Here is a 23,565-nt window from a genome sequence, read left to right as displayed (position 1 = left end):
ACCTGACCATTTCAGAGGAATGTTTTTTTGTTAACACTGACCTATGAACTATTAAATCATTAAAAAGGCACCCAAATCACAGGAGGAACCAGTGTCTACACATAACCTTTGAGTTTAATCTACAGTTTGAAAGGCACCAAGATGATTTTTGGAGAACTATTAGCTGAAAACTTGGCATATCTTTGCACGGTGCGCAGTATGTCTTTAAAACTAAGAGGAAACTAGGCAAGGCAAATTTATTTGTATAGCACAATTCAACAAGGTGATTTAAAGTGCTAGATAAGTTCAGATGAGAAGTATCTAAATGTCATGCCCTTAAGTAAAGAGAAAAAAAGAGAAAAGAAACCCCAGCAAAGACCAGACACAGGTCCAGGCTGACAGATGCATCTGGCCCTGCAGTTGATTCTACAGTTCACTGACACTTCATCAGAAATGATCGGCGGCAGGATGGCTGTCAAGTCATTTTTAAGGAAGGGAAGCAGAGAAAAGGCTGAAGTGTGACAAATTAAACAAACATGAACTGAAAATGTCCACAGGTTCAAATCGCCATCAGTATGCATGGAGGTCAGGAGAGAAGTACAACATTAAGAGTGCATTTTAGTCAGATGTGATAAAGCTTGTCAAAACTGATCAAAAGTACCATAAAAATACTGTCAGATTTTGACCCATTATCTACCAACACCATCTGGAAAGCATCTCATTAGCAATAATTTCATTTTTCAGCATGACAATGATCTCAAACACCCCATCGGTGCAGTAAAAGAATACAAAGATATAATAAAATCGATCAGATTGTCCTTGAAGTAGTTGAAGTAGTGACAAAAAGCAACCAGCATCCAAAGAAGAGCTTTAAAACCTGGTAAACTGTCTCTGAAAACGACTCCTAGAAATCACAAGAAAGCTTTGAGAGTGCTCAGGCTGAGTAAAAGAGTAAAGGCGGCCAAACCAATTACTGACTTTCAAGCTTATTAGCTTTGTGCAACAGTTTTTGCCTTATTTGTGCCTTTTCTTTGTACCTCTGTCAGTGCGCCCCAGGGTGGCTGTGGCTACAATGTAGCTTGCCATCACCAGTGCGTGAATGGGTGGATGACTGGTTGTGTAAAGCGCTTTGGGGTCCTTAGGGACTAGTAGTGCGCTATACAAATACAGGCCATTTACTTACCATTTTCCATGCATGTAGTAAATGTTTGATGCAAAACAGAAATTATGAGTGTCTCAACTTTACCACTGTATTGTTCAGAGACTTTTAGGAGTGCCTGTCAATCTGTCTGAATTATAAATTTGTGGTGGTCAGTTTTGCAATTAGATTAAAACAAACAGGCCATGAGCAACGTCAGTTAAACAGCACTCCCTGCTGGTGACAACTGCTCATTACAATCTGGTCAAAGCAATTTCACAGTCGGTGTGGAGAGAATCTACACTGGGGTTTGTCCTTAAAACAATGTTTAATAACTGTAAATGCAGTCTTGTCTCGATGGCATCCATCTACCTAATTAAGGCCAACTCGCTCATCTGAAACAGTCAAACGGGACATTAGCCTGTTAATGGCGTTGCATCTATGAAGTTGTCAAAAGTATCAAATATCCAGAGTTGAAATAACAGGCCGAAAGCAAGATTACATTTTCTGAAGTCGATCATTTATTTATATAAATACATATAAAATACAATATAAACATTTCATTTTTTGTTGCATTTTTCTCCATTAATACAAGGCGGGGTCTGGGGAAAAAGCCATTACATATCTGTAAATATTTTGTGTTGTGCATTTGCAAATGGGGAAAAAAAAGAATTAAAAAAACAAAAACAAAAAAAACCAAACAAAAAACAAAAAAAACAAGTGTAAATCTTTCCACACAAATCTCAATCCTGTGTCCTCAGTCACCAGAGACGCAGAGTGTTATATTCACTTAAGGTTAAAAGGTCATCATAACATACAAAAACTATTCAAGAATTACATCCAAAAAAGCTAACTCCAGCTATGTGAAGACCCCGTTAGCTTAACAGAATTTCAACACATGAAGCGTAGCAGTCAAGCAAAGCTGCTCATATCTTCCAACTGAATGGCTAAGTTGTGCATATTGTGCAAGTCTTGTAATAGTCTTAATTTTTGCATTATGTCTCTGCAAGGAAGCAGCAAAAACTCACTCGAGCTCTGCTCTGGATCCTACAAGAACTTAGTCTGCCCTCCCCGGCATGTGTCACAGCAACGGTTCATAGGAGACTCAAGTCAGAAGCGAAAACTGATGCCGTTTAAAGACTGCATTTTCAATGAATGTCTACACCACGAGCAGCAGCTGTGAATCAAGCAGCAAAGGAGTGGACGTGCGCTCTCAAACACCTAAACCCGGTTGTGCTTGCTTGTAGCCCTTTGAACAAAGACCTGAAAAACAGGGCGCGTGGCTTCTAAACAGTCGTTCTTTTAGGTAGAGTGAAATAAACAACCCTTGATTTCAGTGCACAGTCTTTAAATAATAATAAAAAAAAGTATATTGAGAAGTAAGATCAAATCTGAATAAAAAGGGTAAAAAAAAGATCTGTTTTAGAAGCTTTGTGAGGAAGCCAGCATTCCTGTACAGCTCAGGCTCTCACTGGAAGAGCCCTGTAGAGCAGGTGGTCAGTTTCTAAGACTTTATTTTATTAATTTCTTAAGTGTCGACATCTGTGGGAGAACTTTGGCCTTACCTTAAGTAGAAATCAGAAAAGCTAAACCTTTTGGTTTGGTTCAGTAACCTTAAATATAGTTTCGCTTATAATTTAAAGATTGTCTTTTGCAGTTTGTAAGTAAAGGAGTTATCAAAAAATATATATAAAGTCCAGACGAACTGGGTTTGCATCTCAGACTACCACAGTAGTTTCCTTATTTTACTCAACCCCAAACCCCTGAGAAGCTGCTGCGTCACTCATCCTTGTCATGATTGGCATTTCCATTCATGACGCCGTTGGTGTGGTGCGACCATGTCTGAGCCTGAAGGACCTTTGGCAGTCTCTTGCCCTTGGTGTAGGCATGGTACCAGAAGTTGAGGAAGAGAAACAAGAAAATCAGCCCGTACAGGCCGATGATGTAGACGAAGATTGGGAACTGGTATGGGCAGTCCTTTATGAAGAAATACTGGGAGATGTGGCTGGTCACCATAACAAACTGAATCTACAAAGCAAATAAAGAATATAGTGGTTGACTTATAGTGCCAAAGTTTAACCCAGGTCTTTGTAAAGAAGAGCAAAAATAAATATAAAAAGCCATTTGACATACCAGCTGGATGGTTGTGAGGTACTTCTTCCACCACAGGTACTTCTGGTATTTGGGTCCCATGGCAGTCAGCCCATAGTATGTGTACATGATCACGTGAACGACACAATTTAGCAGGGCGTGGAATGTTCCCAGTCCACCTGTAACAGGGAGTGGATGAGGCATTGTGAAAGAAAATGTCAAGGAGTTCATATACTGTCATGAATGAAGGTTGCTTGTACATCGAAGAAGAGGAGGTGGTGGTTTTTACCTGCAGAAAAGCGGACACCAAACCACCAGGTGAATGGCATGATGGAGTGATGGTAGACATGAAGGAAAGTCACCTGGCTGTTCTTTTTCCTCAGCACAAAGAAAATCTGAAAAGAGACGCAGTGCTTTAAAATAAACTGGGTGAGGCCTGGGTGGATATTACAAATACATAGGTATGCAACTTCCCCCCCACTTACTGTGTCTAACATCTCAATGAACTTTGAGAAGTAGTAAAGCCAGCACGTTGCTGCCATCTGGAGGAGAAGTGAGAAAACTTTAGCGCCAGACCCACATACGTCAAAACCTTGAACTACTCGTTTGTAATCAGCTCATCTGAACTTAGTAGTGACTTACCCTCAGGCCTTGTGGCGAGTCAGAGTAGTCCACCAAGTCGCAGCGGAAGGAATATCCGGTTCCCCATCCTGACATCACATACTATGACACAAATGGTGGAAGTTTCGGTTACATGAACAAACAAGACAAGCAGGAAAGTTCCATGTATCAGCTTCTCACGTCATTCACTTTCCACCACCTTTTCATTTAAAAACAGATTTTTCATACAAATAGAAACAAAAGCAGTTCTGCTAGTGTACACCACCCAAACCAAACCAAACCCTATTCCAGGACATGCAGTTGGAATTTCTAATTCTGCCAAACCATTTCATCCACTTATTTCTCATCTCTTCTTACTTCCTTTTCACCTTCACTGTAACTCAAATCATGCTGCTGAATCGCATGTCTGCAGGTTAATTTCTTGACTTGCATCACCTGCTCCACCCAAACGGCACACCACATGTCTACAATTAAATCTAGCTGCAAATCACAGCTTTCCAAACAGACATGAACACAAACAGCAGCGCGTCTGTGGCTGAACATTCAGTGCAAGTAATTTACAAATTAGAGGTTGTCCTCCATCAACCCAATGCTGTAATGTTTTCCTTCAAGTTTACCTGAATATATCTAATCTCTGGTGTAAAAATTAATTCTGTCACTCAGGTTCATTCATGGCTCATTGGAAAGCAGTGAAACCAAAGTTATGTGGGACCAGAGAAGCATTTGCTGAATACAAAGCATTTTAATAAGGAAATGACACCTGCTGATCTGGTTTAACCTCAAGTAACCAGTCCATGAAGGGGAGAAGAAAAAAAAAAAAAGTGTATTTCACAAGAGGGCATGTGTCATAGCAATTTGAAACAATGCAAGACGTTCACTCCCTGTACGGTATGGAGTGCAAAACCTTCCAGGAAAGGATTTCACTTTTAAAATACCCGTCAGCACCAACTGAAGTAAAAAAAAAAAAAATAAAAAAAAATAGTATGTGGACTCACCTCATAGCACATGTAGAGTGACAGGGCCACCACGCTGAAATTGTAGACTACAAGAACTCCTTTGAGGTCAAAGGCTTTGCGATTCTCCATGATTCGAGGCCCCAGTGATGTCACAAAGTAAATGTATGCTGTGATGATGATGGTTTGGGGGATAGGAGACGACATGAGCAGCCAATTCTCCGTCCGTGTATCTGCAAAAGAAACATGTAGAGGGGTTTGAAATAAAATATGCAGACAGAAAACCAAAAGTGATAGCACAGAGTTAGTTTTGGGCAAAGACTCACCTGCATTTTGCATGAACTCATCATAAATCAGCCCAACAGTGGACTTTATGCTTCCAAACTCCATTTTCAGACAAGCTGCTTGTACTTCACCTAGAAGGAGCAGAGGCAAAGGTCACAGTGTCAGTTTAGACTACAAGTTCAGTGGTATTTGGATGAAAAGCAGAGCACAGAAGCAGGCTCGGTGATATTTGTATCTAGCAACTTCAACCCATGTATGTAGGGGCTTTTGAATATGTATGAAGACTTTACTAAACAAAAATAAAATAATTGTAAAACAGATATTTTTTTAATTTAAAAAAAAAAAAGAGCCATTAATGGTGGCAATTGTTACTACCTCTTGAATGTTTTATACAAAAAGCACAGAGGAGGAACTGGAACGGTTTGTCTAGGGGGAGGGAGAAGGAAAAACAAGTGCAACAGGACTGCTCACTGAGACAAATTCCTCAAGATGCATTATCGCAGGATGAAACTTTAACGCATGTTCAAAATCAAAAATCATGAACCATGTTGCCGTTACAGTTCGGGTTAGGGCACACTGAACTACAGTCAACTACAAAGTCTCAAAGACTGGACTGTTTGAGGGAGGAAAGAAAAAGAAAAAAGAAAAAGGCCACTCAGCTATTCTTGGCTGCCCTTCTGAGGCAGACAAAGCGAGAGTGTGATGGGAGTACAATGAGTAGCAGCCTCTCTCTCTCTCTCTCGTCAAAAAACAAGCCACTGTGTGACCAGAATTCATTCAGTAATGAATCAAAACCCAACTTCAACATAGTCCACGTCACACAGACTCTTAGTAGGCTTTGTTGACAGTAATCTACATGCAAAAACTGGGCACTGTTGCTTTTATGACACTGAACCTTATTTAAAAACTGTTCCTGATGAGTGAAAACACCCCATCTGTACAATGGATTCAGGACTAGTGCTGAACCAAGTGAAGGTAAGCAGTGAGTGATCAGACAGGTTTTAACCTCTGTGATACTATATAAAGTTTGCCAAAGGGAAATGCTCAATCTGTCATGCAGACAAAGCAGAAGTGAAGCAACTGTAGAGCACAAACCAACAGGTTAGCCTACAGTATTGTTGTAGTTTGTAAAGAAAGAGCAATACATTTGCGAAAGCAACACGTAAAACACATCATCCCTCGTCTGCTGTGGAACCTAACCCTACATGACAGGTTTTCGAGGTGTGTCTACCTGTGTGACACAGGAGCCTAACTGGCTAAAGTGATAAAAAGGCATGGCCGTCTGGATTCTCCTCACTAATCAAGACACGGCAAGCCTTGACACGCCAATTAACGTTATAGTCAGAGATGATGATGTGAAAGCTGCTACTCCCATGGCGTGGCTCCTCATTTGTGCAACGTCAACTTCCGCAGGTTACTAAGACAGAAATGTACTTTCAGGTGAGAGGTGGCTACCACCCTCAATTATTAGCTTTTTATAGACCACGAAATAAAATATTTAATATTCATATTATGTGCCGCAGAGTGAGCGACAGTACTAAACCCAGACTGGGATTTAGTTGTCAATTAAGAAAAACAAACAAACAAAAACTTAAGATGAACTTAGTAGACAGCCACTTCGTTTTAAGCATCACAGCAAGTTTAAAATGTGCTGTATAAAAACGTTCATCAATGTATGACCTATACTTAACATTCTATATCTATAAGCTGAAGATTTACAGTATCCAGGTGGAAAGTTTAGGTTTTTTCGTCTTTTTTCAGAAAACAAAAGCAGCCATCATGCGTGTCACAGTGACCAGAAATGTTTCAGTAATCACGGGCAGGTTTATGGTCGTTGCGCCGGTGTTTTTACATCCTTCCCATCTTTGTATTTTTACCCCCATTAGAAAGAAAACTCACCAGCCCTCAGCGCCACGGCAGCAGAAACTCAACGACAATCCCCCTTCAACCGCCGAATCGTTGCTATCCAAATTCCCGTTTCCACCTGCAGCCCTCCTACAGGTGTACGCTTCGCTCTGCTGTCACTCGCTAACAGCGCACGCGCTGCTCGCTCCCTTATGCCGGCGAGCCGGAGGCGGGGTTCTGCCTCACGCCTCGCCCCCCGCGCTCGCTGATTGGAGCAGTTGTGGTTCAACTGGACCCAGTTTAATTCTTGAGCAATGGCTCATCCGAAGCGACGCGACATTTTTTAACAATGATACATGTCTATCTTGACACGTAATTAATCATTTGTTTCAGTTGGAAAACTGCTAAATTGTAATTTTCCACTATAATCACAATAACAGTGGCATTTCCTCTGATTCGTCTGATAAAGCAGACTGACAATTATCCCTAATGTTTATGACAGTGATGTCTTAAATGTTTATATGTCAGTAAAACCAATGTGTAAAACTTGTAGGGGGTGTGTCCAACAAAGGTTTCGCCATCGCTTCTTTACTAAGCCCTGACGGCACAACAAATGCAAATTTTTTTAGTAATGACAACAGGACAATCTGTGTTTTTGAATGCCACCTGGTTACTCCCATTTAAGCAATATGGGTAAAGTCTTTTAAAAATCAGGTGTAGACTGAAACCACACCTTTTTAAATGGCCTGCAGATGTCTAGGTAAAGGTTTCATTTCAATAATGTAAATGTAGTATCAGCATTGTGACAGTAAGTATTTATTCAGCTTCCTTTAACAATAGCAGATACTGCCTAAGACTAAAAGAGACTTACTGAAAATACTAAATAAGGACCATTTTGGTTTTACATGTTTAAATAAAAAATAAAAAAGTAACAATGATTTATCAAACGTACAAAAACATTTACAAAGTCATACCGTTGTTAACACGTTTAAGTTTTAAGGCTTTTGGAGCATTTGTTTTACAGTAATTGTGAATAATCAGACATTAAATGTTGTCCACATGCTCAAAACAAATCCAGCGTTAGTCTTCATCACTGCTCCACGCATCCTGAAAGGCAGGGTTCACCGAAGACTGGCCAGCAGCACCCTGTGAGAGACCAAAACATTTAACTCAGTTTGCACAATAAAGAAAGCTCACTTCTGTGAAAAGTACATAATATATATGCACGTGTCACATGTATGATTATATAACTAAGAAAAAATACAAGTATCTGCAGTTCCCATCAAGTGTGATAGACAACTATGTAAACATTATTTATTAACATGAAGATAAGACTGAGGTTTCATAAGTTAAATTCTTCAGATGACACGTGCTTATCTATGATCTCGTTTCTGGAAGGAAAAACAAAAAATCCAGAAAGGTCCAAATCAGAGGACGTTCATTTATAGTAAATGACCACAATTATTGAAGATTAGCTTAAAAACATATATATTTATATATATGAAGATTAAAAGAGGTTTGCAGACTATAATCATTATTGTTTGCACTGGGTATGATGATGTAACATTCATGGCCTTTCTGTACAAAAAACAACCCTACAAAAGCAAAAAGAAGAAAGATCAAATCTGTTATATCATCAAGGGCATTTTATGGAAGCTCTTCTTCACCACTGAAAAACAAGGCAGGTAGAGCCACGACAAAATTTTGAATTATCTCCAAATATTTTGGGTTGTTATGTCAAAATTTCAACTTTTGTCTCAAAGTTGAAACTCTGGAATATCTAAACTGAAATTTTGAAACACTAAAAAATTTTGACTCATGCATAGCATTATTATTATTATTGTTGTTATTATAATTATATTGTTTTATTTTTTTTCAGTGGTGGAAGCAAAGTTCAACAGCATTTGGATTCCACAATTTTTCAGATTCTTCCATCTACTATTGTTTCCTGTTGTTATGACCTTTACCTTTACTTCATGGTCTGAGTCTTCCTCCACATCTGAGGGACGGAGGACAGGGACCCATGCTAGAATGTTACAGTCTTTACCTCCACTGTACACCTCCTACATACAGCACAAACAACAGGGACAATAATGTACACATCGACCTTTTCAGCAAACCTCAAAGTACTTCCAAAGACATCAGTGCGGGGAGAAAACCAGTGTCAACAAGCATAACTGGTACCAAAAGCAAAGTAATGAACACACTTAAAACCGTCCATGTACAACAGGTGATGTCACAGGGGACAGTTTAATGACTGCGGGTCATTATATCATACAGGAAGCATAAAACGTTTTCAGAACAAGGTGTCCCTTCCTGTGACGCTTCAGAGTGACAAGCTGCCAAACTGCATTCTTATAACTGTCAAACACAGAAAATCGATGTCACCGGATGCAGCAACTCCTAATAAGGAGTGCACGGGTTAGACGGCCTTCTCCATTTGTGCCGATACATAATAGGCTGTTTCTCAGCACAAAGGACTGGCTAAATAAACATAACTAGGATTTAAATTAATGAAGGAACACTGGAGTAGAAATACATAACTGAAGTACTAAACAAAAAAACACCATCTTGAATGAAAACAAGCACTGTTTTCACTAAAATATTACTCTTAAAATAAAATGAATACAACCGATCTGAAGAATAATCTTGCAATTAATACTTATTTAATAAAAATAGAATATAGTTACTGGAATCACAAAGAATAGGCAGGGAAACCAGTAGCTGTAGATTATTGCATCCACGCTTTCATGTTGTTAAACCAAATTGTGATCCTACAATCCAAATATCACAAAGAAGTCATTAGTACAGACAGCATTTTCAAGTCTTCCATTGTCCAAGTTTGATGAGCCTGCATGAACTTTGACACATATTACACCTATTCTTATCAATATTATATTGAAACGTATCATATAATCAATAACTGTACATTTATTCTCCCATTTACATGTTTCGTCTCAGGCACAGTGTACAGAAAAGATGACAATAGCCCCCATGACTTCACCCATTGATTATGAAGTCCCATTTTGACTTGAGCGGGAGTGAATTTATCTGAGAAAGCGACAACGTTGCATGCTAACAAGGAAGTGACTCGTCAGTCACAACATAGGCCTACACTAGAGTGTACACTGCTTTAATAGCACTGTAAAGAGAGGAGAGAACAACTGCACCACCACTGCAAGATAGGAGTATGGTTGTTTTCTTCTGGCAACCAGCGGTGTCACTTCCTGCTTGCCTTAAGAAAAAAGTAATGGGTTCACTTTTTAGATGCATAATTTTTCTGTATATACAGTCGATGATTCTATCACATTTTGGACCTGTGACACCTGTAATCCTGAATCACCTGTTGCCTGTCGGTTAGCACATATGTCCATATACACAGATTTTAACATGACTCATTCACTCATTGCCTCGATTAGGTAATTCATTGAGGCACAAATGAAAGAAAAAGCTTTTGCAACATATCTGGTAGCACTGATGACTAAAGAGTCAAGAATTTATTTCTTGTATTCATCACATTTGTGCTGTGATAAAGCACAAATGTCACATGGAACTAACTGCTTCCAATTCTGTCAACACAAGCAGAGCGTTTTACAAGGCAACAGCAAAACAACAGTAAGACAGACTGCACTGTTTTGCTCCTAGATCTGATAAAGCAGAGATAAATGTGATGGCATTCATTTTCACACATGGTAAAGAGGCTATGAGCACAAACCTGAGTTTCACATAAGAAGCACCTGCATTTGCATTTATGGAAGTCAGTATTGACTCTACCCTGTTATCTATCCGCAGGAAGTAACTCATTTGAGAGTACCATGGTGACTGCAGATTACTTACAGGTACTACTGCAGAGCTGATGAAATAAAACAAAAAGATGAGGAACAGAGAGAATCCAGCAGGGTTACTGTAAGCATGCGGGGGACAAACCACTCTTGACTGTGAGGTGATAAATCAGATGGACTCACCTGGTAGTCTGGGTGGAACTCACAACAGTCCACACTGTTATAGTGACCCCTAAGCATGGTGACCAGCTCTCCTGTGTGAAGGGTGTACACTGCAACAGAGCTGCCGCATGGCACAAACACAAACTCTGGGCTGCAGCCACGTGACACTGTGAACTGTAGCCTTTTCCGACTCTCGTTGCAGACCTTCCCATAATTTACCTGAGGGATAACGAGTGAAGGGGCACACGGTTCAGATGACATCCGAATAAAAAGTCCAAACATAAACCTCAGGCATTTTCTGCATAAGGATTAAGCCATTTTTAATCGAATGCCAAGATGTTGCAAAACATTCTGGAAGATTAGAAATTTTCTGCACTTTCATTTGACAAAAAAAAACTTCAATTAATTCATGAAAATGAAAATAAGCTTATCCAAAGAGCCCATTAAAAGACACTAATATTTAAAGGCTTCTAAAGCTTAACTGTGGACATAAAACTTGGACACAATTCCTTTAAAGGCTTTATATATCATGGCATTTCCAGCAGACTCTTCTGTATTGCTCTTTGGTCTAAATTATTTAACTATTTCATTTATCAGTATAAAACTCACTCATATCGTGAGGCTTTTATAACTGATCGCATTTTATTTCAATTATTTGACACTGTTTTTGTTTGATATCCTTGTTCTTGCAAAAGATGCTAGATTTTTTTTTTTTTTAAGTGTGTCACTATTTTTCAAGACTTGGTAGAGTTTCCAAAATGAAGACAAACAGAACTTTAAATAGGGCAGCTATGTGAAGTTGAAGGCAGAGAATAACTTGTATTTTTCCTATGCATCTGTGAAACAGGCCGAATGAGGTAACCCTTCCAAGGCTCGCAAAATTTCTAAATCCCTGGAAGCCCTTCGGGCCGGCACTCTTCAGTTTTTGGTAGCCCAAAATAAATTTAAGTAGCCCGAATAAAAAAGGGAGCAATTTTTTTTATGTTTTGTTTCCGTTACAATATTATGCTTTAATGTTTAATATTGTAACGGAAACAAAAATTAATCAAAAAATTGTTAAAATACAAATCACAACAACTGTATAAAGATTCCAATCATCAACTCAAATACTTGGTTCTCATTGAACAGAAATTTCTATGAACTTGTAAGAACTGTGTAGAACATGAATCAGTCTGTGTCAGGTCCTGAATCTGACATTTCCACTGGAGTCACTGGTAAGAGGTAAGTGGAACCAAGATCTAGGACATTTGCTTTTTGAAGTTTGCAAAGACGGCTAAATTTTGCCAAAGGTAGTTCACTCTTTGCAACATAGTACGCTGTTCTAAACAGCTTTTTCAGGACTTCTTCTCGTGCTTGGTTCATTTTTAGTATGTTTTTTGCAATTGCTGTTTGTTCTGGGAAAGATATTGCAGACTGGGAAATAATGCATTTCTTGCATTTCTCATGGGTTCTGATGGGGTCTTTCTTAAAATTACTGGTCCCAGTAACAAAGGTGCTTGTCGACTCAGAAATTGAATGAAACTCACAACACACCTGGCAGAACATCATGTTATTTAGCTCGTCATATTCCAGCCACAGAAATTCTTTTGTCCATGAAACCAAAAAAGCTACGCTTTCTTTTGCCTCATAGTCTGATTTGTCATAACTTTTCCGTTTTGTGGTAAGCTTTTCTTTGGCTGTCCCTTCTTCACCCTGTCTTATTTGGCTGAGCAGAACTAAAATACCGGCTTAAATCCTGCTGCTTTTACACACGCACTCGCATAATGCTCAGCGATTCTCTGTGCAATCAACCTCTCACATGTTTTAGCTTGCTGTGGGAGATTTCACTTGTCATGTTTGAATAGTAAGCTAATGAGTGATAAGACGATGTCAGAGGAATTGGTGTGCAAGTAATCATCACTCACCAATCAGTGCTGCCGCTCTCTACACACAGTTCGCGCAATCGCAAAGTGAAAGCAAAAAACAAGCGGAAATTCAAACGCGATTTCAATATGTCACATATTGACAGTGGCTCATCGATGCCAATGACATAATTACTCAGCTACATTTTCGAAAGAATGCAAAAGCATTGACATATATTTTCCTATGATAGCCCGATGGGCAGGGCTGAGATAGATTTTGGTAGCCCGACTGGAAAAACCTTTTGCGAGCCCTGCATTCCTTTCACATGTCACTCATGTGCAACACAAGTTTTGCATGGAAGCACACTTTTTTTAAGTACCCAATTTTCTGGTATCCATATTATCTCAGTCTAGACAAAAACAAAAAAAACAAAAAGAAAAAAACAAAAACAAAAAACAATCCGCCTTTTTTATTTTATGCTATTTCTTTGCTCTGATTTCTCTAACTTCTGGGCAAAACTAAAAGCAAAAGTCGAATATTCAATCTTTGAGGCTGTGAGATCTAACACGTAAACCTGGTTTTTACAACCACTAACATTTTCTGATCGTTGGTAACCAGTTAGGGATTGTCAACTTGTTTTACCTGTTTAAAAATCTGATGGCACAAGTTTATTGTTCCTGGCAGATCAATTATTTTGGGTAAAACAGAACAAAAAAGGCAAATTATTCAAAAACAGATTTTTTTCAGAAGTACATTATGTGAATTTTAGTAGCTTATAAAAAACGAACATTTATAATACTTACAATAAGAAAATGTTTAATCTGTTTGTTTGCCTGGGTGCCTGGGTTTCACTATATCGTTAGCTTCATAGCATAAGTGCCTAAGTCATTTTTTGGTCAAATTGAGATTTTTGCCTAACTTTACTCCCCTACCACTGCTGCATCATCCTGTCCGTCTGCCTATGTCATCACAAAAAAATGACTTAGGCACTTATGCTATGAAGCTAACGATATTGTATTTTGATGCTTCGGCAATATTCTTTTTAGAATTTAAGCATTGAAGCATCTACGAATCTGAATTTTAGTAAAACTGAGTCTGAGTCTCACCGGGATAACGTACACTAAGAAAGCCTGTGAAGTGCGTCTGTTATAAAGCCTGTGTAGCAGCATTCTTGCTCAGGTAGTTCAAGCCCTGAAGAGAAGGCACCATAGTAACCTAACTCACACCCTTCTAGGATTGAAATTCTAAAAATCTGTTAACTCCTTTCATGTTTCTAACTGTTTAAATGGTGTAACTACAACTGGCCAAGAACCAAGAACACTTGTAATAGTCATCAATATTGATTTCATCAATTCTCACACCTATTCTTATCAGTATTATACTGATATAACATATAATCAGATAATCAGCACCCAGCCTGCAGATATACTATTTGTTGTGTTATTTAGCTCACTGATAGGATTTCAGGCTTCATGTATACGGCCTTTTGTAGCTAAAACTGAGCATAGTATTACTTCTATCAAGCTCAGCTGCAATTTCAACAGCTCAGTTGATATCAGCGTCATCAAAGAACTGCAGGGCAGCACGGTGGTGCAGTCACTGTCTGCAGGAAGGATCTGGGTTCAAATCTACTGACCAGTTTGAGCCTCTGTGTTTGCTGTGTGTGTTCTCTACAGGTACTTGAGCTTCTTCCCACAGTTCAAAAACATGCTAAATTGGTCTGGATGTGCAAGTACATGAATGTCTGTCTCACTATGTTGCTAAGCTGGGACAGGCCTCAGGCCCCTTCATGGCCATAAACTGGATAAGCCCTTAAGGAACTGGTTGGAAGGATATAGTTGTAGGATAGTCCTGACTAGATTATGACTGAGCCTCTGTTCAGCAAAAGACAAACTGGTTTGTTGTAACAACATTACATGAAGTGCTTTTTTACACAGGCTGTGAGGACAAAGCCTTCATACACCTTACCAGTGTATTCTCCCCGGTGGCACTATTCCATAGCCTCATACGGTCATCGGTTCCAGAAGTGAGCAGGTAGAGGCCATCACCAGTGAAGCACAGGCCATTCACTCTGCCGTTATGGGCGGTGTTTACTGGTTAAAGACAGATTAGATATGGTAGCAGTGTATTTGTCACCTAAAGACTTTAAGAAATATTTGTCTTATACAGTGACAATCCATCAATGATAAGTTTTTAGTGTCCATCAAAACCATATGTCTCCCAGAAAAACTGGTTTAATTGTAATCGGCTGTTCTCTGAACTTCTGACCCCCTGGTTTGAATGCAAAGGCACTTCAAACAGGAAAAACAGATACCATTTATGCAGAATGTTGACCTTTTCCCAAGTGAGCCAAACTCAGCACTACCCTGAATATCTTGGAAGTCATTAGACATGACAATTCAGAGGAAAACAAAGCTGTCGTGGTTCATATGAATTAGAAATGTATTTTTAATTTAAAGCATCAGCAATCGGATTGGTTCATGTTGATGCTCTGAGGTCTCCCATCCAAAAGACTTCCGCTGAACTATTTTGGTGACAGGACACACCTCAGCTCCCATTTATCTACTGCATGTAAACTGTATATACAGCACCACTGTACAATAAATACTACATTATGGGGCGAAAGATGGATAAATGGGGTATTGAGGTACTGAACTAGAACTGTTTCTCTGTCAATGACATAATAACACAACAAGATCTCCTTGAAGTCAGCTCCACTCAGGAAAAATGAGACAAAAAATTTAATGAAAAGAAAAATGCCAACAATACCTGCCTCAGAGGAGGCTTTCGACTTGTCTCCATTGTGTTGGTCCAGAGTGAAGAGACTACCTGAAGCACGGCGCACATCCCATACTTTCACCTTGCTGTCTGCACTTAAGAAGGAAAACCAGGGAAATGACTTGTTTACTTTCTATGCTCCCTAAAAATTCAGGTACTTAACAAAAACATGATTTGTGTTTAAATATTCCATTAACAGGATACAAGCTGAGGCTGATGCACTACAGACGAGCTGGTTTGTGTACCCTAGTGTTTGTTTTTAAAGGTCAGTTTTCTGTAGGGAATTAAAACGCTGCTCCATATTAGAATATCATACACGTGTGTGTGTGTGTGTGTGTGTCTCTGTGCCAGTTGTTTTCAAAATCACTTACACTCTTTGGGGACAGAAGCACAGTGATCCCAGTGGGTTAATTAGCAGGTCTAATGTGGCATAAAACAGGTGGGGACAGTATCTACCATATGCTAAACTGGCAGGCCTGCTAGAGCGCCACGGTGCTATCTAGTAGTGTCCTGGTGCCATTATCCTTGATGCAGGGTTGTGATGTAGCCAGATGGCTGGGAAGTGAGATGACAAGAACTGCTGGGAAATTACATAGAGGGGATTGTCCTGTAGCTGGCGTTTCACTTTGATGTGGCTCTGAGGGCAAACTAGGGTAGCCAAGAATGGCGGCAAAGAGAGCTTACCTGGCAGTGGCTAAGATATGCTCGTATCTGGGTGACCACCGCACAGACAGGACCTCTGCTCTGTGACCTGCAATGGCAAATACGTTACTTTCTTTCTTCTGCGTGGGTGGATGAAAGGAACAGAAAGAACAGAGTAAAAGCACTGTGATCCACTAACCCTGAAGAATATGAATCCGTGAACCGGACTTGAGGTCACACAGTTGGATTTTAGGATTTGTGGTGCCCACTGGAAACACAGAGACACAGACATAGTTCAAAGATTAGACTTACAAGGATGATGTAAATAGTGAATAGGGGCACTCCTTCTAAAATGTAAAATCCCCAATTATCGTTATCAATGTGTAAAAGGTGTGTTATCAGGGTAAAAACAGGAATTTGAGGTTCTAAGAGAACGCGTATGATACTGTAAATATTGCTGTTTAGGAACAGATTCCCTTAAAACAGATTCCCTTGTGTTAGTGTCTTTCTAGAAAAAACCGAAGGTATTGGGGGAGGGGGAGGGGATTCACTCAAAACTAGTTTGACGAGAATCTGTAAAACTTCTAACGAGGAATGAATTGTTTAGGAACCAAAGAAAATAAAAGAGATTGACACTGTGATTGTCTCTGAACTAGAAACAGGTGTGTCAAGGGACTGGTTATGTAAAGGACATAGAAGACATTCTCCAGTAGGTATTAACAACCTGTTGGTCCAGCTCAGTGAAACAAGAACACTTCTGCTGACCGAATTATGCACCCCAACCCCACCCCTTCATACATGTAAAGCACTTAGCACCTTGCTTAGTATGACAAAGCAGTGACAGGATAAGTATTGCGATTTTTGTTCAATGAGTTTGAAAACACAATGACAGAAATGCAAGCAGCTAGTGCAGCTTGTTTACTCTGTGTCACTGAGATCAGCAAAAACTCACTGGGATCATGCACGCACCTGCAATGAGACTGTGCTTCCTGGCGATTGGGGACAGGTGGTGACAGTAGACGTTGCCTTCAAACTGAAACACTTCAGCAGGCTGCATAATCAAAGAAGGAGACGGAGAGAAAGAAAAATGTTACTTATGGTAGAAATACAGCAATCTCCATATTTAGACCTGTGTGTATTTGCTTATGTTTGCCTCAGTGACAATCTATAGAAATATACAAGCACAGTTTTAACATTTAACAGTGTTAGAAAGTCAGTCTGTGAAGGGAAAGAGCTCCCAGCTTTAAGTAAAAATAAAAGGGCAATGCAGATCAGAGCTCAGAAGGCAGATCGCCTGAGCACCAGTGGCGGTTACAATGCAAATTCTTCAGCAAACATAAAAAGCCTCTCTGTGCTCCATCTGTAAGTGTGCGCCAGCACCCACGTGGACTTAACCACTGGCTGCACACACAGAGGAAGCTCTGTTTGCATAAAAATGCATCCACAATAATGCAAAACACACACTAATGGACAAACAGCCATGAGCAATTAGGAATTTAATAGATGCAACTGTGTGTGTGTGTGTTTGTGCGAGAGACAGAAACACACAGGTTAAACCGAGTGAAAGGTTGACAGGTTTCTTTTCTGTCCCTTCCCTGACCTTTTAAAGCAACTGTGGTGCCAGTGTAACTCTAGCACAGTTCAGAGCCTGCCATATGGGACAATGTGGCATAGAAAGGTAGAAAGCATGAAGCAGAAAATAAGAAAGCGAGGGGAAGAGAAAATGAAAAGAACAAAAGGCGGGGGTGGGGGTGGAGAAGCCATAAATTAGAATTTGATAATGAAATGCAACACACTCTCTGTGAGCTCTACAATAAATCCCACCTTTGTGGAGTTTTAATACAACACTCAGTATTTATTGAGGCTGCACAGAGAGGTGTTGATTTAGCTCTGGTATTACTAAGTTTATGTTGGGTGGCACTGTAACGCTTCCAGTATCTCTATCTTTGTTCATGCCACTTCACACACATTTTACAGGTGTGCCTGACAAAACTAAGCTAGGTAATAAACTTGTTAGGCATTAAGCCTCTCTGCAACCCCTACTGGCTTTGCAGTGCCAGTACAAGAGCCTTTAGCTGGCAGATGTGTTTAACTGTTCGCTGTCCACAGCTGTTACCTTATGTATAAAAGCATGACTGATTTCGCTTAGGGAAGGCCACAACTCCTTGCAAGACCTCCTCTTGCTCATCTGGCTGACTTTAAACAATCATTTTTCTAACCTCTGCTGTCAGTCTCCATTTCACCTAGTGGCTTGATTACCAGACGATACAGTAGTTGACATGCCTTACCTTTAATGTCTCTGTGTCCCAGACTTTCATGGTCTTGTCAAAGGAACTGGATACAAACATTCCTGTGTCATAAGGATACCACTGGACTGTTTCTACGCTAAATTTATGGACATAGCGGCTAGACCTAAAAACAAGAACAAAAAAATAAATAAATGAAACATGGGGTGAAAGCCATGTGTCATGTTTTTGATTTGGGATTGACAAAACCAGATAGCGCAGGATGTTTTCTGTAAGAAATGAGAAAAAACTCTCATGTACAGTTAGTTCTATAAATGTTTGGACGCTGATACAATTTTCACATTTTTGGCTCTTAACTCTGACAGCTGAAACTGAAATAAAATAATCAAGATGAACCTGAAATGCAGACTTTAAACCTTAAACTGAAGCGGATGAATAAAAATACTGAACTGAAGAATTAGAGACATTTTTATACACACAACTAAACAAGTTGCTTAAAACCTGTATCATGGATGGCTGTAGGCTATGTCTTTATTTCCTAATCAGTTATCAGTTATCAGTTTCATGCTCATGACCAGAGCATGAAACTCAGATTAACCTGTTCCAAAATGCAAGAAGAACGTTCTGTAGGTCCAGCATTTGAAGCGTAGAACAACTTCTGCAGTGTGATCCATGGGAATAGATGGTTTCCAATAGCACTGGGTATTGGTGTTTATTGAAGACAGAAGCAGATTGATAACATTTTGAATGGTATTGCACAGATGTGATTTCTTTTCAGATTTAATCAAATGCAGCAACGCTAAGTCAATGATACTTCACGTTACAGATGCGCAGTTCCCAAAAAACTATTAAAACAAGCTGGAAGTTTATTTATAAGAGTGGTATTCTGTAGTAGCAACGTGAATCCCCTAATCTCAACACAATTAAAGATGCGTTTTATTTGATAAAGACAAAACAACTGTAGACAGCTGTTGTAAAAGCCTGGCAAAACTTCACAAAAGGAAACTATTCTCAAACCCATTCAACACTCATTCGTTTTAGTTAAGATTACGCTAATTTATCCAAATCCATTTGAGCTCGTAAAATTATGGGAAGGTATTAAACAACAGCTGTAATTTCTCAGTGGTTAATGGGTGAAGGTCTGCGTTTTGATTGCATCTTGATTATTTAATTTCAGATTTACTGTGGTAGATCTCTTCTAGTTTCTGTGTATATTTTATAGCCAAAACAAAAAGCTGTAGGTAGCTGGGGACAGCACTGTGTGTACAGCCCGCAATAAAATGCTACTCTCTAGTGGATGGAATTAGTAAATGGGCTAACATTTACCTTCCTACTGTGCAGACTGCCTTGCAGGTGTACTGTAGTTTGCCACTGAAGTTCTCCAGGTCATATATGACGATTACTCCGTCTGCACCTCCAGACAGCATGCTGAACAGCAGAAAAAATGTCATCTGAAATACTTTTTTTTTTACTTCGTCTTACAAACCTTGTAAAATATACACACATAGATTTAATCATCAGGCTCACCCTCTGAAACCAGACTTCTGCCTTCATATTCACTATACTAACTAACAAAGATTGGGGTTACTTGTTAAAAATGTGAATTTCCAGAGCAGTCAAGTCACAGTGCAGGAACGTTTCAATACTATGAATAGTATCATCTAAGGGTTAAATGAGTGTTTAATGTGACGTAAATATACTTATATTGTTATCTTTACTTCTACTTTATTGGGTTTTGCTTTGTTGTCATTGCTTTTATATGTTAATCTGTCTTGCTGAAATAAATTGCCCCTTTGGGATCTTAAGACTTATTTCCTATATTTTTACAGCTGCAAAGGTCTTAAACAGATTAAAAAAACATCAAGCACTTGGGTAATGTTTTTGTATTGTTTTTACTTGATTCTGGTCTGTATTTTGACCATCTTTTGTAATGCCTCTGTAATGTACTATAGTTCTCGGATTGGTTCTTGTCTTAAAAAGCGCCAAAATAAATTACTTTTACTTACTTACATACTTATCATTGAACCACTGACAGTGATTCTGCAGCATTTTAAAACTATACAGTCGAGATGGACCGATCCGATATTACGTATCGGTCCGATACTGACCTAAATTACTGGATCGGATATCGGAGAGAATTAAAAAAAGGTTGATTATGTCGATTAAGCATCATGAGGTGGAGCGTGAGGGGTGGTTCCCTTTTTTTTTTTTTTTGCTGGGAGTTGGAACCTTATTAGTTAGGTTGCTTAATATTTACACTAAATACTCTTTAAAATACCAGAATAGGGAGGATGGTGTAGGTTTAAGTTTATTAGATTGATCAGTATTGCGAAACTATGAACTATTTTTTTTGCATACAGGTATAACAGAATAGCTTTCCAGGGAGTGCAGAATTATTAGGCAAATGAGTATTTTGTCCACATCATCCTCTTCATGCATGTTGTCTTACTCCAAGCTGTATAGGCTCGAAAGCCTACTACCAATTAAGCATATTAGGTGATGTGCATCTCTGTAATGAGAAGAATCCGACTCAGACGCCAGCAAGGTGGAGGTGGAGTACTGGTTTGGGCTGGTATCATCAAAGATGAGCTTGTGGGGCCTTTTCGGGTTGAGGATGGAGTCAAGCTCAACTCCCAGTCCTACTGCCAGTTTCTGGAAGACACCTTCTTCAAGCAGTGGTACAGGAAGAAGTCTGCATCCTTCAAGAAAAACATGATTTTCATGCAGGACAATGCTCCATCACACGCGTCCAAGTACTCCACAGCGTGGCTGGCAAGAAAGGGTATAAAAGAAGAAAAACTAATGACATGGCCTCCTTGTTCACCTGATCTGAACCCCATTGAGAACCTGTGGTCCATCATCAAATGTGAGATTTACAAGGAGGGAAAACAGTACACCTCTCTGAACAGTGTCTGGGAGGCTGTGGTTGCTGCTGCACGCAATGTTGATGGTGAACAGATCAAAACACTGACAGAATCCATGGATGGCAGGCTTTTGAGTGTCCTTGCAAAGAAAGGTGGCTATATTGGTCGCTGATTTGTTTTTGTTTTGTTTTTGAATGTCAGAAATGTATATTTGTGAATGTGGAGATGGTATATTGGTTTCACTGGTAAAAATAAATAATTGAAATGGGTATATGGTAAATGGTAAATGGTCTGTATTTGTATAGCGCTTTACTTGGTCCTAAGGACCCCAAAGCGCTTTACACTATACACAATCATCCACCCATTCACACACACATTCATGCACTGGTGATGGCAAGCTATATTTGTTTTTTGTTAAGTTGCCTAATAATTATGCACAGTAATAGTCACCTGCACACACAGATATCCCCCTAAAATAGCTAAAACTAAAAACAAACTAAAAACTACTTCCAAAAACATTCAGCTTTGATATTAATGAGTTTTTTGGGTTCATTGAGAACATGGTTGTTGTTCAATAATAAAATTATTCCTCAAAAATACAACTTGCCTAATAATTCTGCACTCCCTGTATTGTTGTTGTTGTTTTTTAAACTTGAGTATGAACTTATACAAAATGCAGCAAGATATAAAAAAAACAGTATAACACTATAACGGATTCATATCGGTATCGGCAGATATCCAAATTTGCAAGGACTTAGTAACAAACCTCAATAGTTACCTACAATAATAATAATATGAATAATAATAATAATAAACTCTCAGACCTTTACAGAGAACCCAAGGTTGCTTTACACACAAAGTTTTAAGGTCAAAGCCTCAGTGAATAGTTGGCATTTCAACTATTTTATGAAAATGTCCAGAGACAGGTTATGGTAGATCTCAAGCGGGATCAGCAGCAGTGAAGGTTGTCTTCCGAAAGATCGCAATGTAGTGTGTGTAGAAATTAAATATTACAACTTTCACAGCCTATGGTTAAGATATTTATCTCTGTGTCAGGACAGCAAGTTATTTAGTCAGATAAATTTTACTTTGCTGCATGATTTTTCCAATAGAGCTTATTTTTTGTTGTTTTTATGCAACATCCCAATCACTGCAATATTGCAAGAATTAACATTCCAAGGGGGGATATTAATGAATTATTTTATGAACCTGTATGGGACATGGGAATGGCACAGTCTGGGTTCGAATCCACTGGCCGAACGGGGGTCTTTCTGTCTGGAGTTTGTATGAAAGAACTGAATAAGTGATTAAGAAAATGGATAGATTAAGCTTTGTTTACTATGTTACTCAGACTTACTATCTTCCCTCAACTGCTTCAATGTCAATGGTATTAATGCCATTTCCATGGATTCGGTCCACATCTCTGTCCGGATTCAACTGCAGGCCGAGGACCCTTTGGAAAGAGAGAGATCGCTGGGTTTCTTAAGTGAGTCACACATATTATAATGTAAAAATGCATGAAGGCAAACTGAAACCTAAGTAGTTAACTAACTCTAAAACGTTAGAGATGAATTAACAAACAATGGCACAGACTAAGGCGCTTAAATCTAGAGTTAGTGTTTCTTTCTTTTGTTAAAATAAATAACTTTTCAGTTTGTAGGAATTTCCAAAACATAATAAGTCTGGCACAGATTCGAGAGTCGTATGTAATACAGCAATGATGCTAACAATAGTTAAGAACTATTTATAAACAAAACCTCATGTATGTGTATTAACTAAGATGCTTGTTATGTTACATAATGTTCATATAGTACCGGTATAATTTCGATTTCATAGTTTTATTAGTCCAAAGCTTGCTGTGGACTTCTTCTTGCTAGTTATGTTTATAAGAGCTTCTCTCTTACCTTCTCGTTGATTCCGCTCGTCTCAGTCTCAGAGGGTCATCCAGACCAGCCCGCCTGGCTGTCAGAAAGCCCAACATAGCTTCAACATGAAGACAACTTCTTTCTGTTTTAACAGTTAGCCAGTATTTAAACCGCGTTACAGTTCAAAAGCTAACATGTTACCCACAATGTAGTGACGTTTTAATCCAAAGTAAGTCTCGGGACGTCCTGTAAAACATTACACGATATGAAATAGAAAAATACCCAACTTAAATACTTCCATCGTGATATTTTTACAATTCATTGCTTATAATTCAAAGAAATTTAAGTGGCCTCTCAAGAATTCAAAACAAGTCACCGCCATGTTGGATTCTAAAGCATTCAACTACAGATGCGATGATTGGTGGGTCTGATACCGTCACCCAATCACAAACTAGTTTGTTCATTCTGTTCC

The 23,565-nt window shown here is 39.1% G+C and overlaps 2 protein-coding genes across 2 annotated transcripts; both read right to left on the bottom strand.

Annotated features, from left to right (window-relative positions):
- Window positions 1–1,905: 1,905 nt before the first annotated feature.
- On the bottom strand, window positions 1,906–7,111 carry elovl7a (ELOVL fatty acid elongase 7a). Its single transcript, XM_005721993.1, has 8 exons — window positions 6,967–7,111; window positions 5,109–5,198; window positions 4,825–5,015; window positions 3,851–3,931; window positions 3,694–3,750; window positions 3,498–3,603; window positions 3,251–3,387; window positions 1,906–3,145 (listed from the first exon to the last, which is right to left on the bottom strand). Exons 2-8 carry the CDS (start codon window positions 5,170–5,172, stop codon window positions 2,897–2,899), a joined length of 885 nt encoding a protein of 294 aa, XP_005722050.1. The 5' UTR covers window positions 5,173–5,198; window positions 6,967–7,111; the 3' UTR covers window positions 1,906–2,896.
- Window positions 7,112–7,715: 604 nt separating this feature from the next.
- On the bottom strand, window positions 7,716–23,489 carry ercc8 (excision repair cross-complementation group 8). The gene is made up of 12 exons (XM_005721990.1): window positions 23,133–23,489; window positions 22,586–22,681; window positions 19,691–19,792; window positions 18,407–18,530; window positions 17,088–17,169; window positions 16,318–16,386; window positions 16,161–16,227; window positions 15,468–15,571; window positions 14,667–14,791; window positions 10,878–11,075; window positions 8,880–8,975; window positions 7,716–8,058 (listed from the first exon to the last, which is right to left on the bottom strand). The coding sequence occupies exons 1-12, from the start codon at window positions 23,207–23,209 to the stop codon at window positions 7,993–7,995; spliced, it is 1,206 nt and encodes a 401-aa protein (XP_005722047.1). The 5' UTR covers window positions 23,210–23,489; the 3' UTR covers window positions 7,716–7,992.
- Window positions 23,490–23,565: the final 76 nt, after the last annotated feature.

This window comes from Pundamilia nyererei, unplaced genomic scaffold (assembly GCF_000239375.1).
Source record: "Pundamilia nyererei isolate P.nyererei 1_Seehausen unplaced genomic scaffold, PunNye1.0 scaffold00006, whole genome shotgun sequence".
NCBI classification, from domain to species: domain Eukaryota; kingdom Metazoa; phylum Chordata; class Actinopteri; order Cichliformes; family Cichlidae; genus Pundamilia; species Pundamilia nyererei.
Note: the sequence above shows the minus strand (reverse complement) of the source record. Positions and strands in the feature narration are given on the sequence as shown.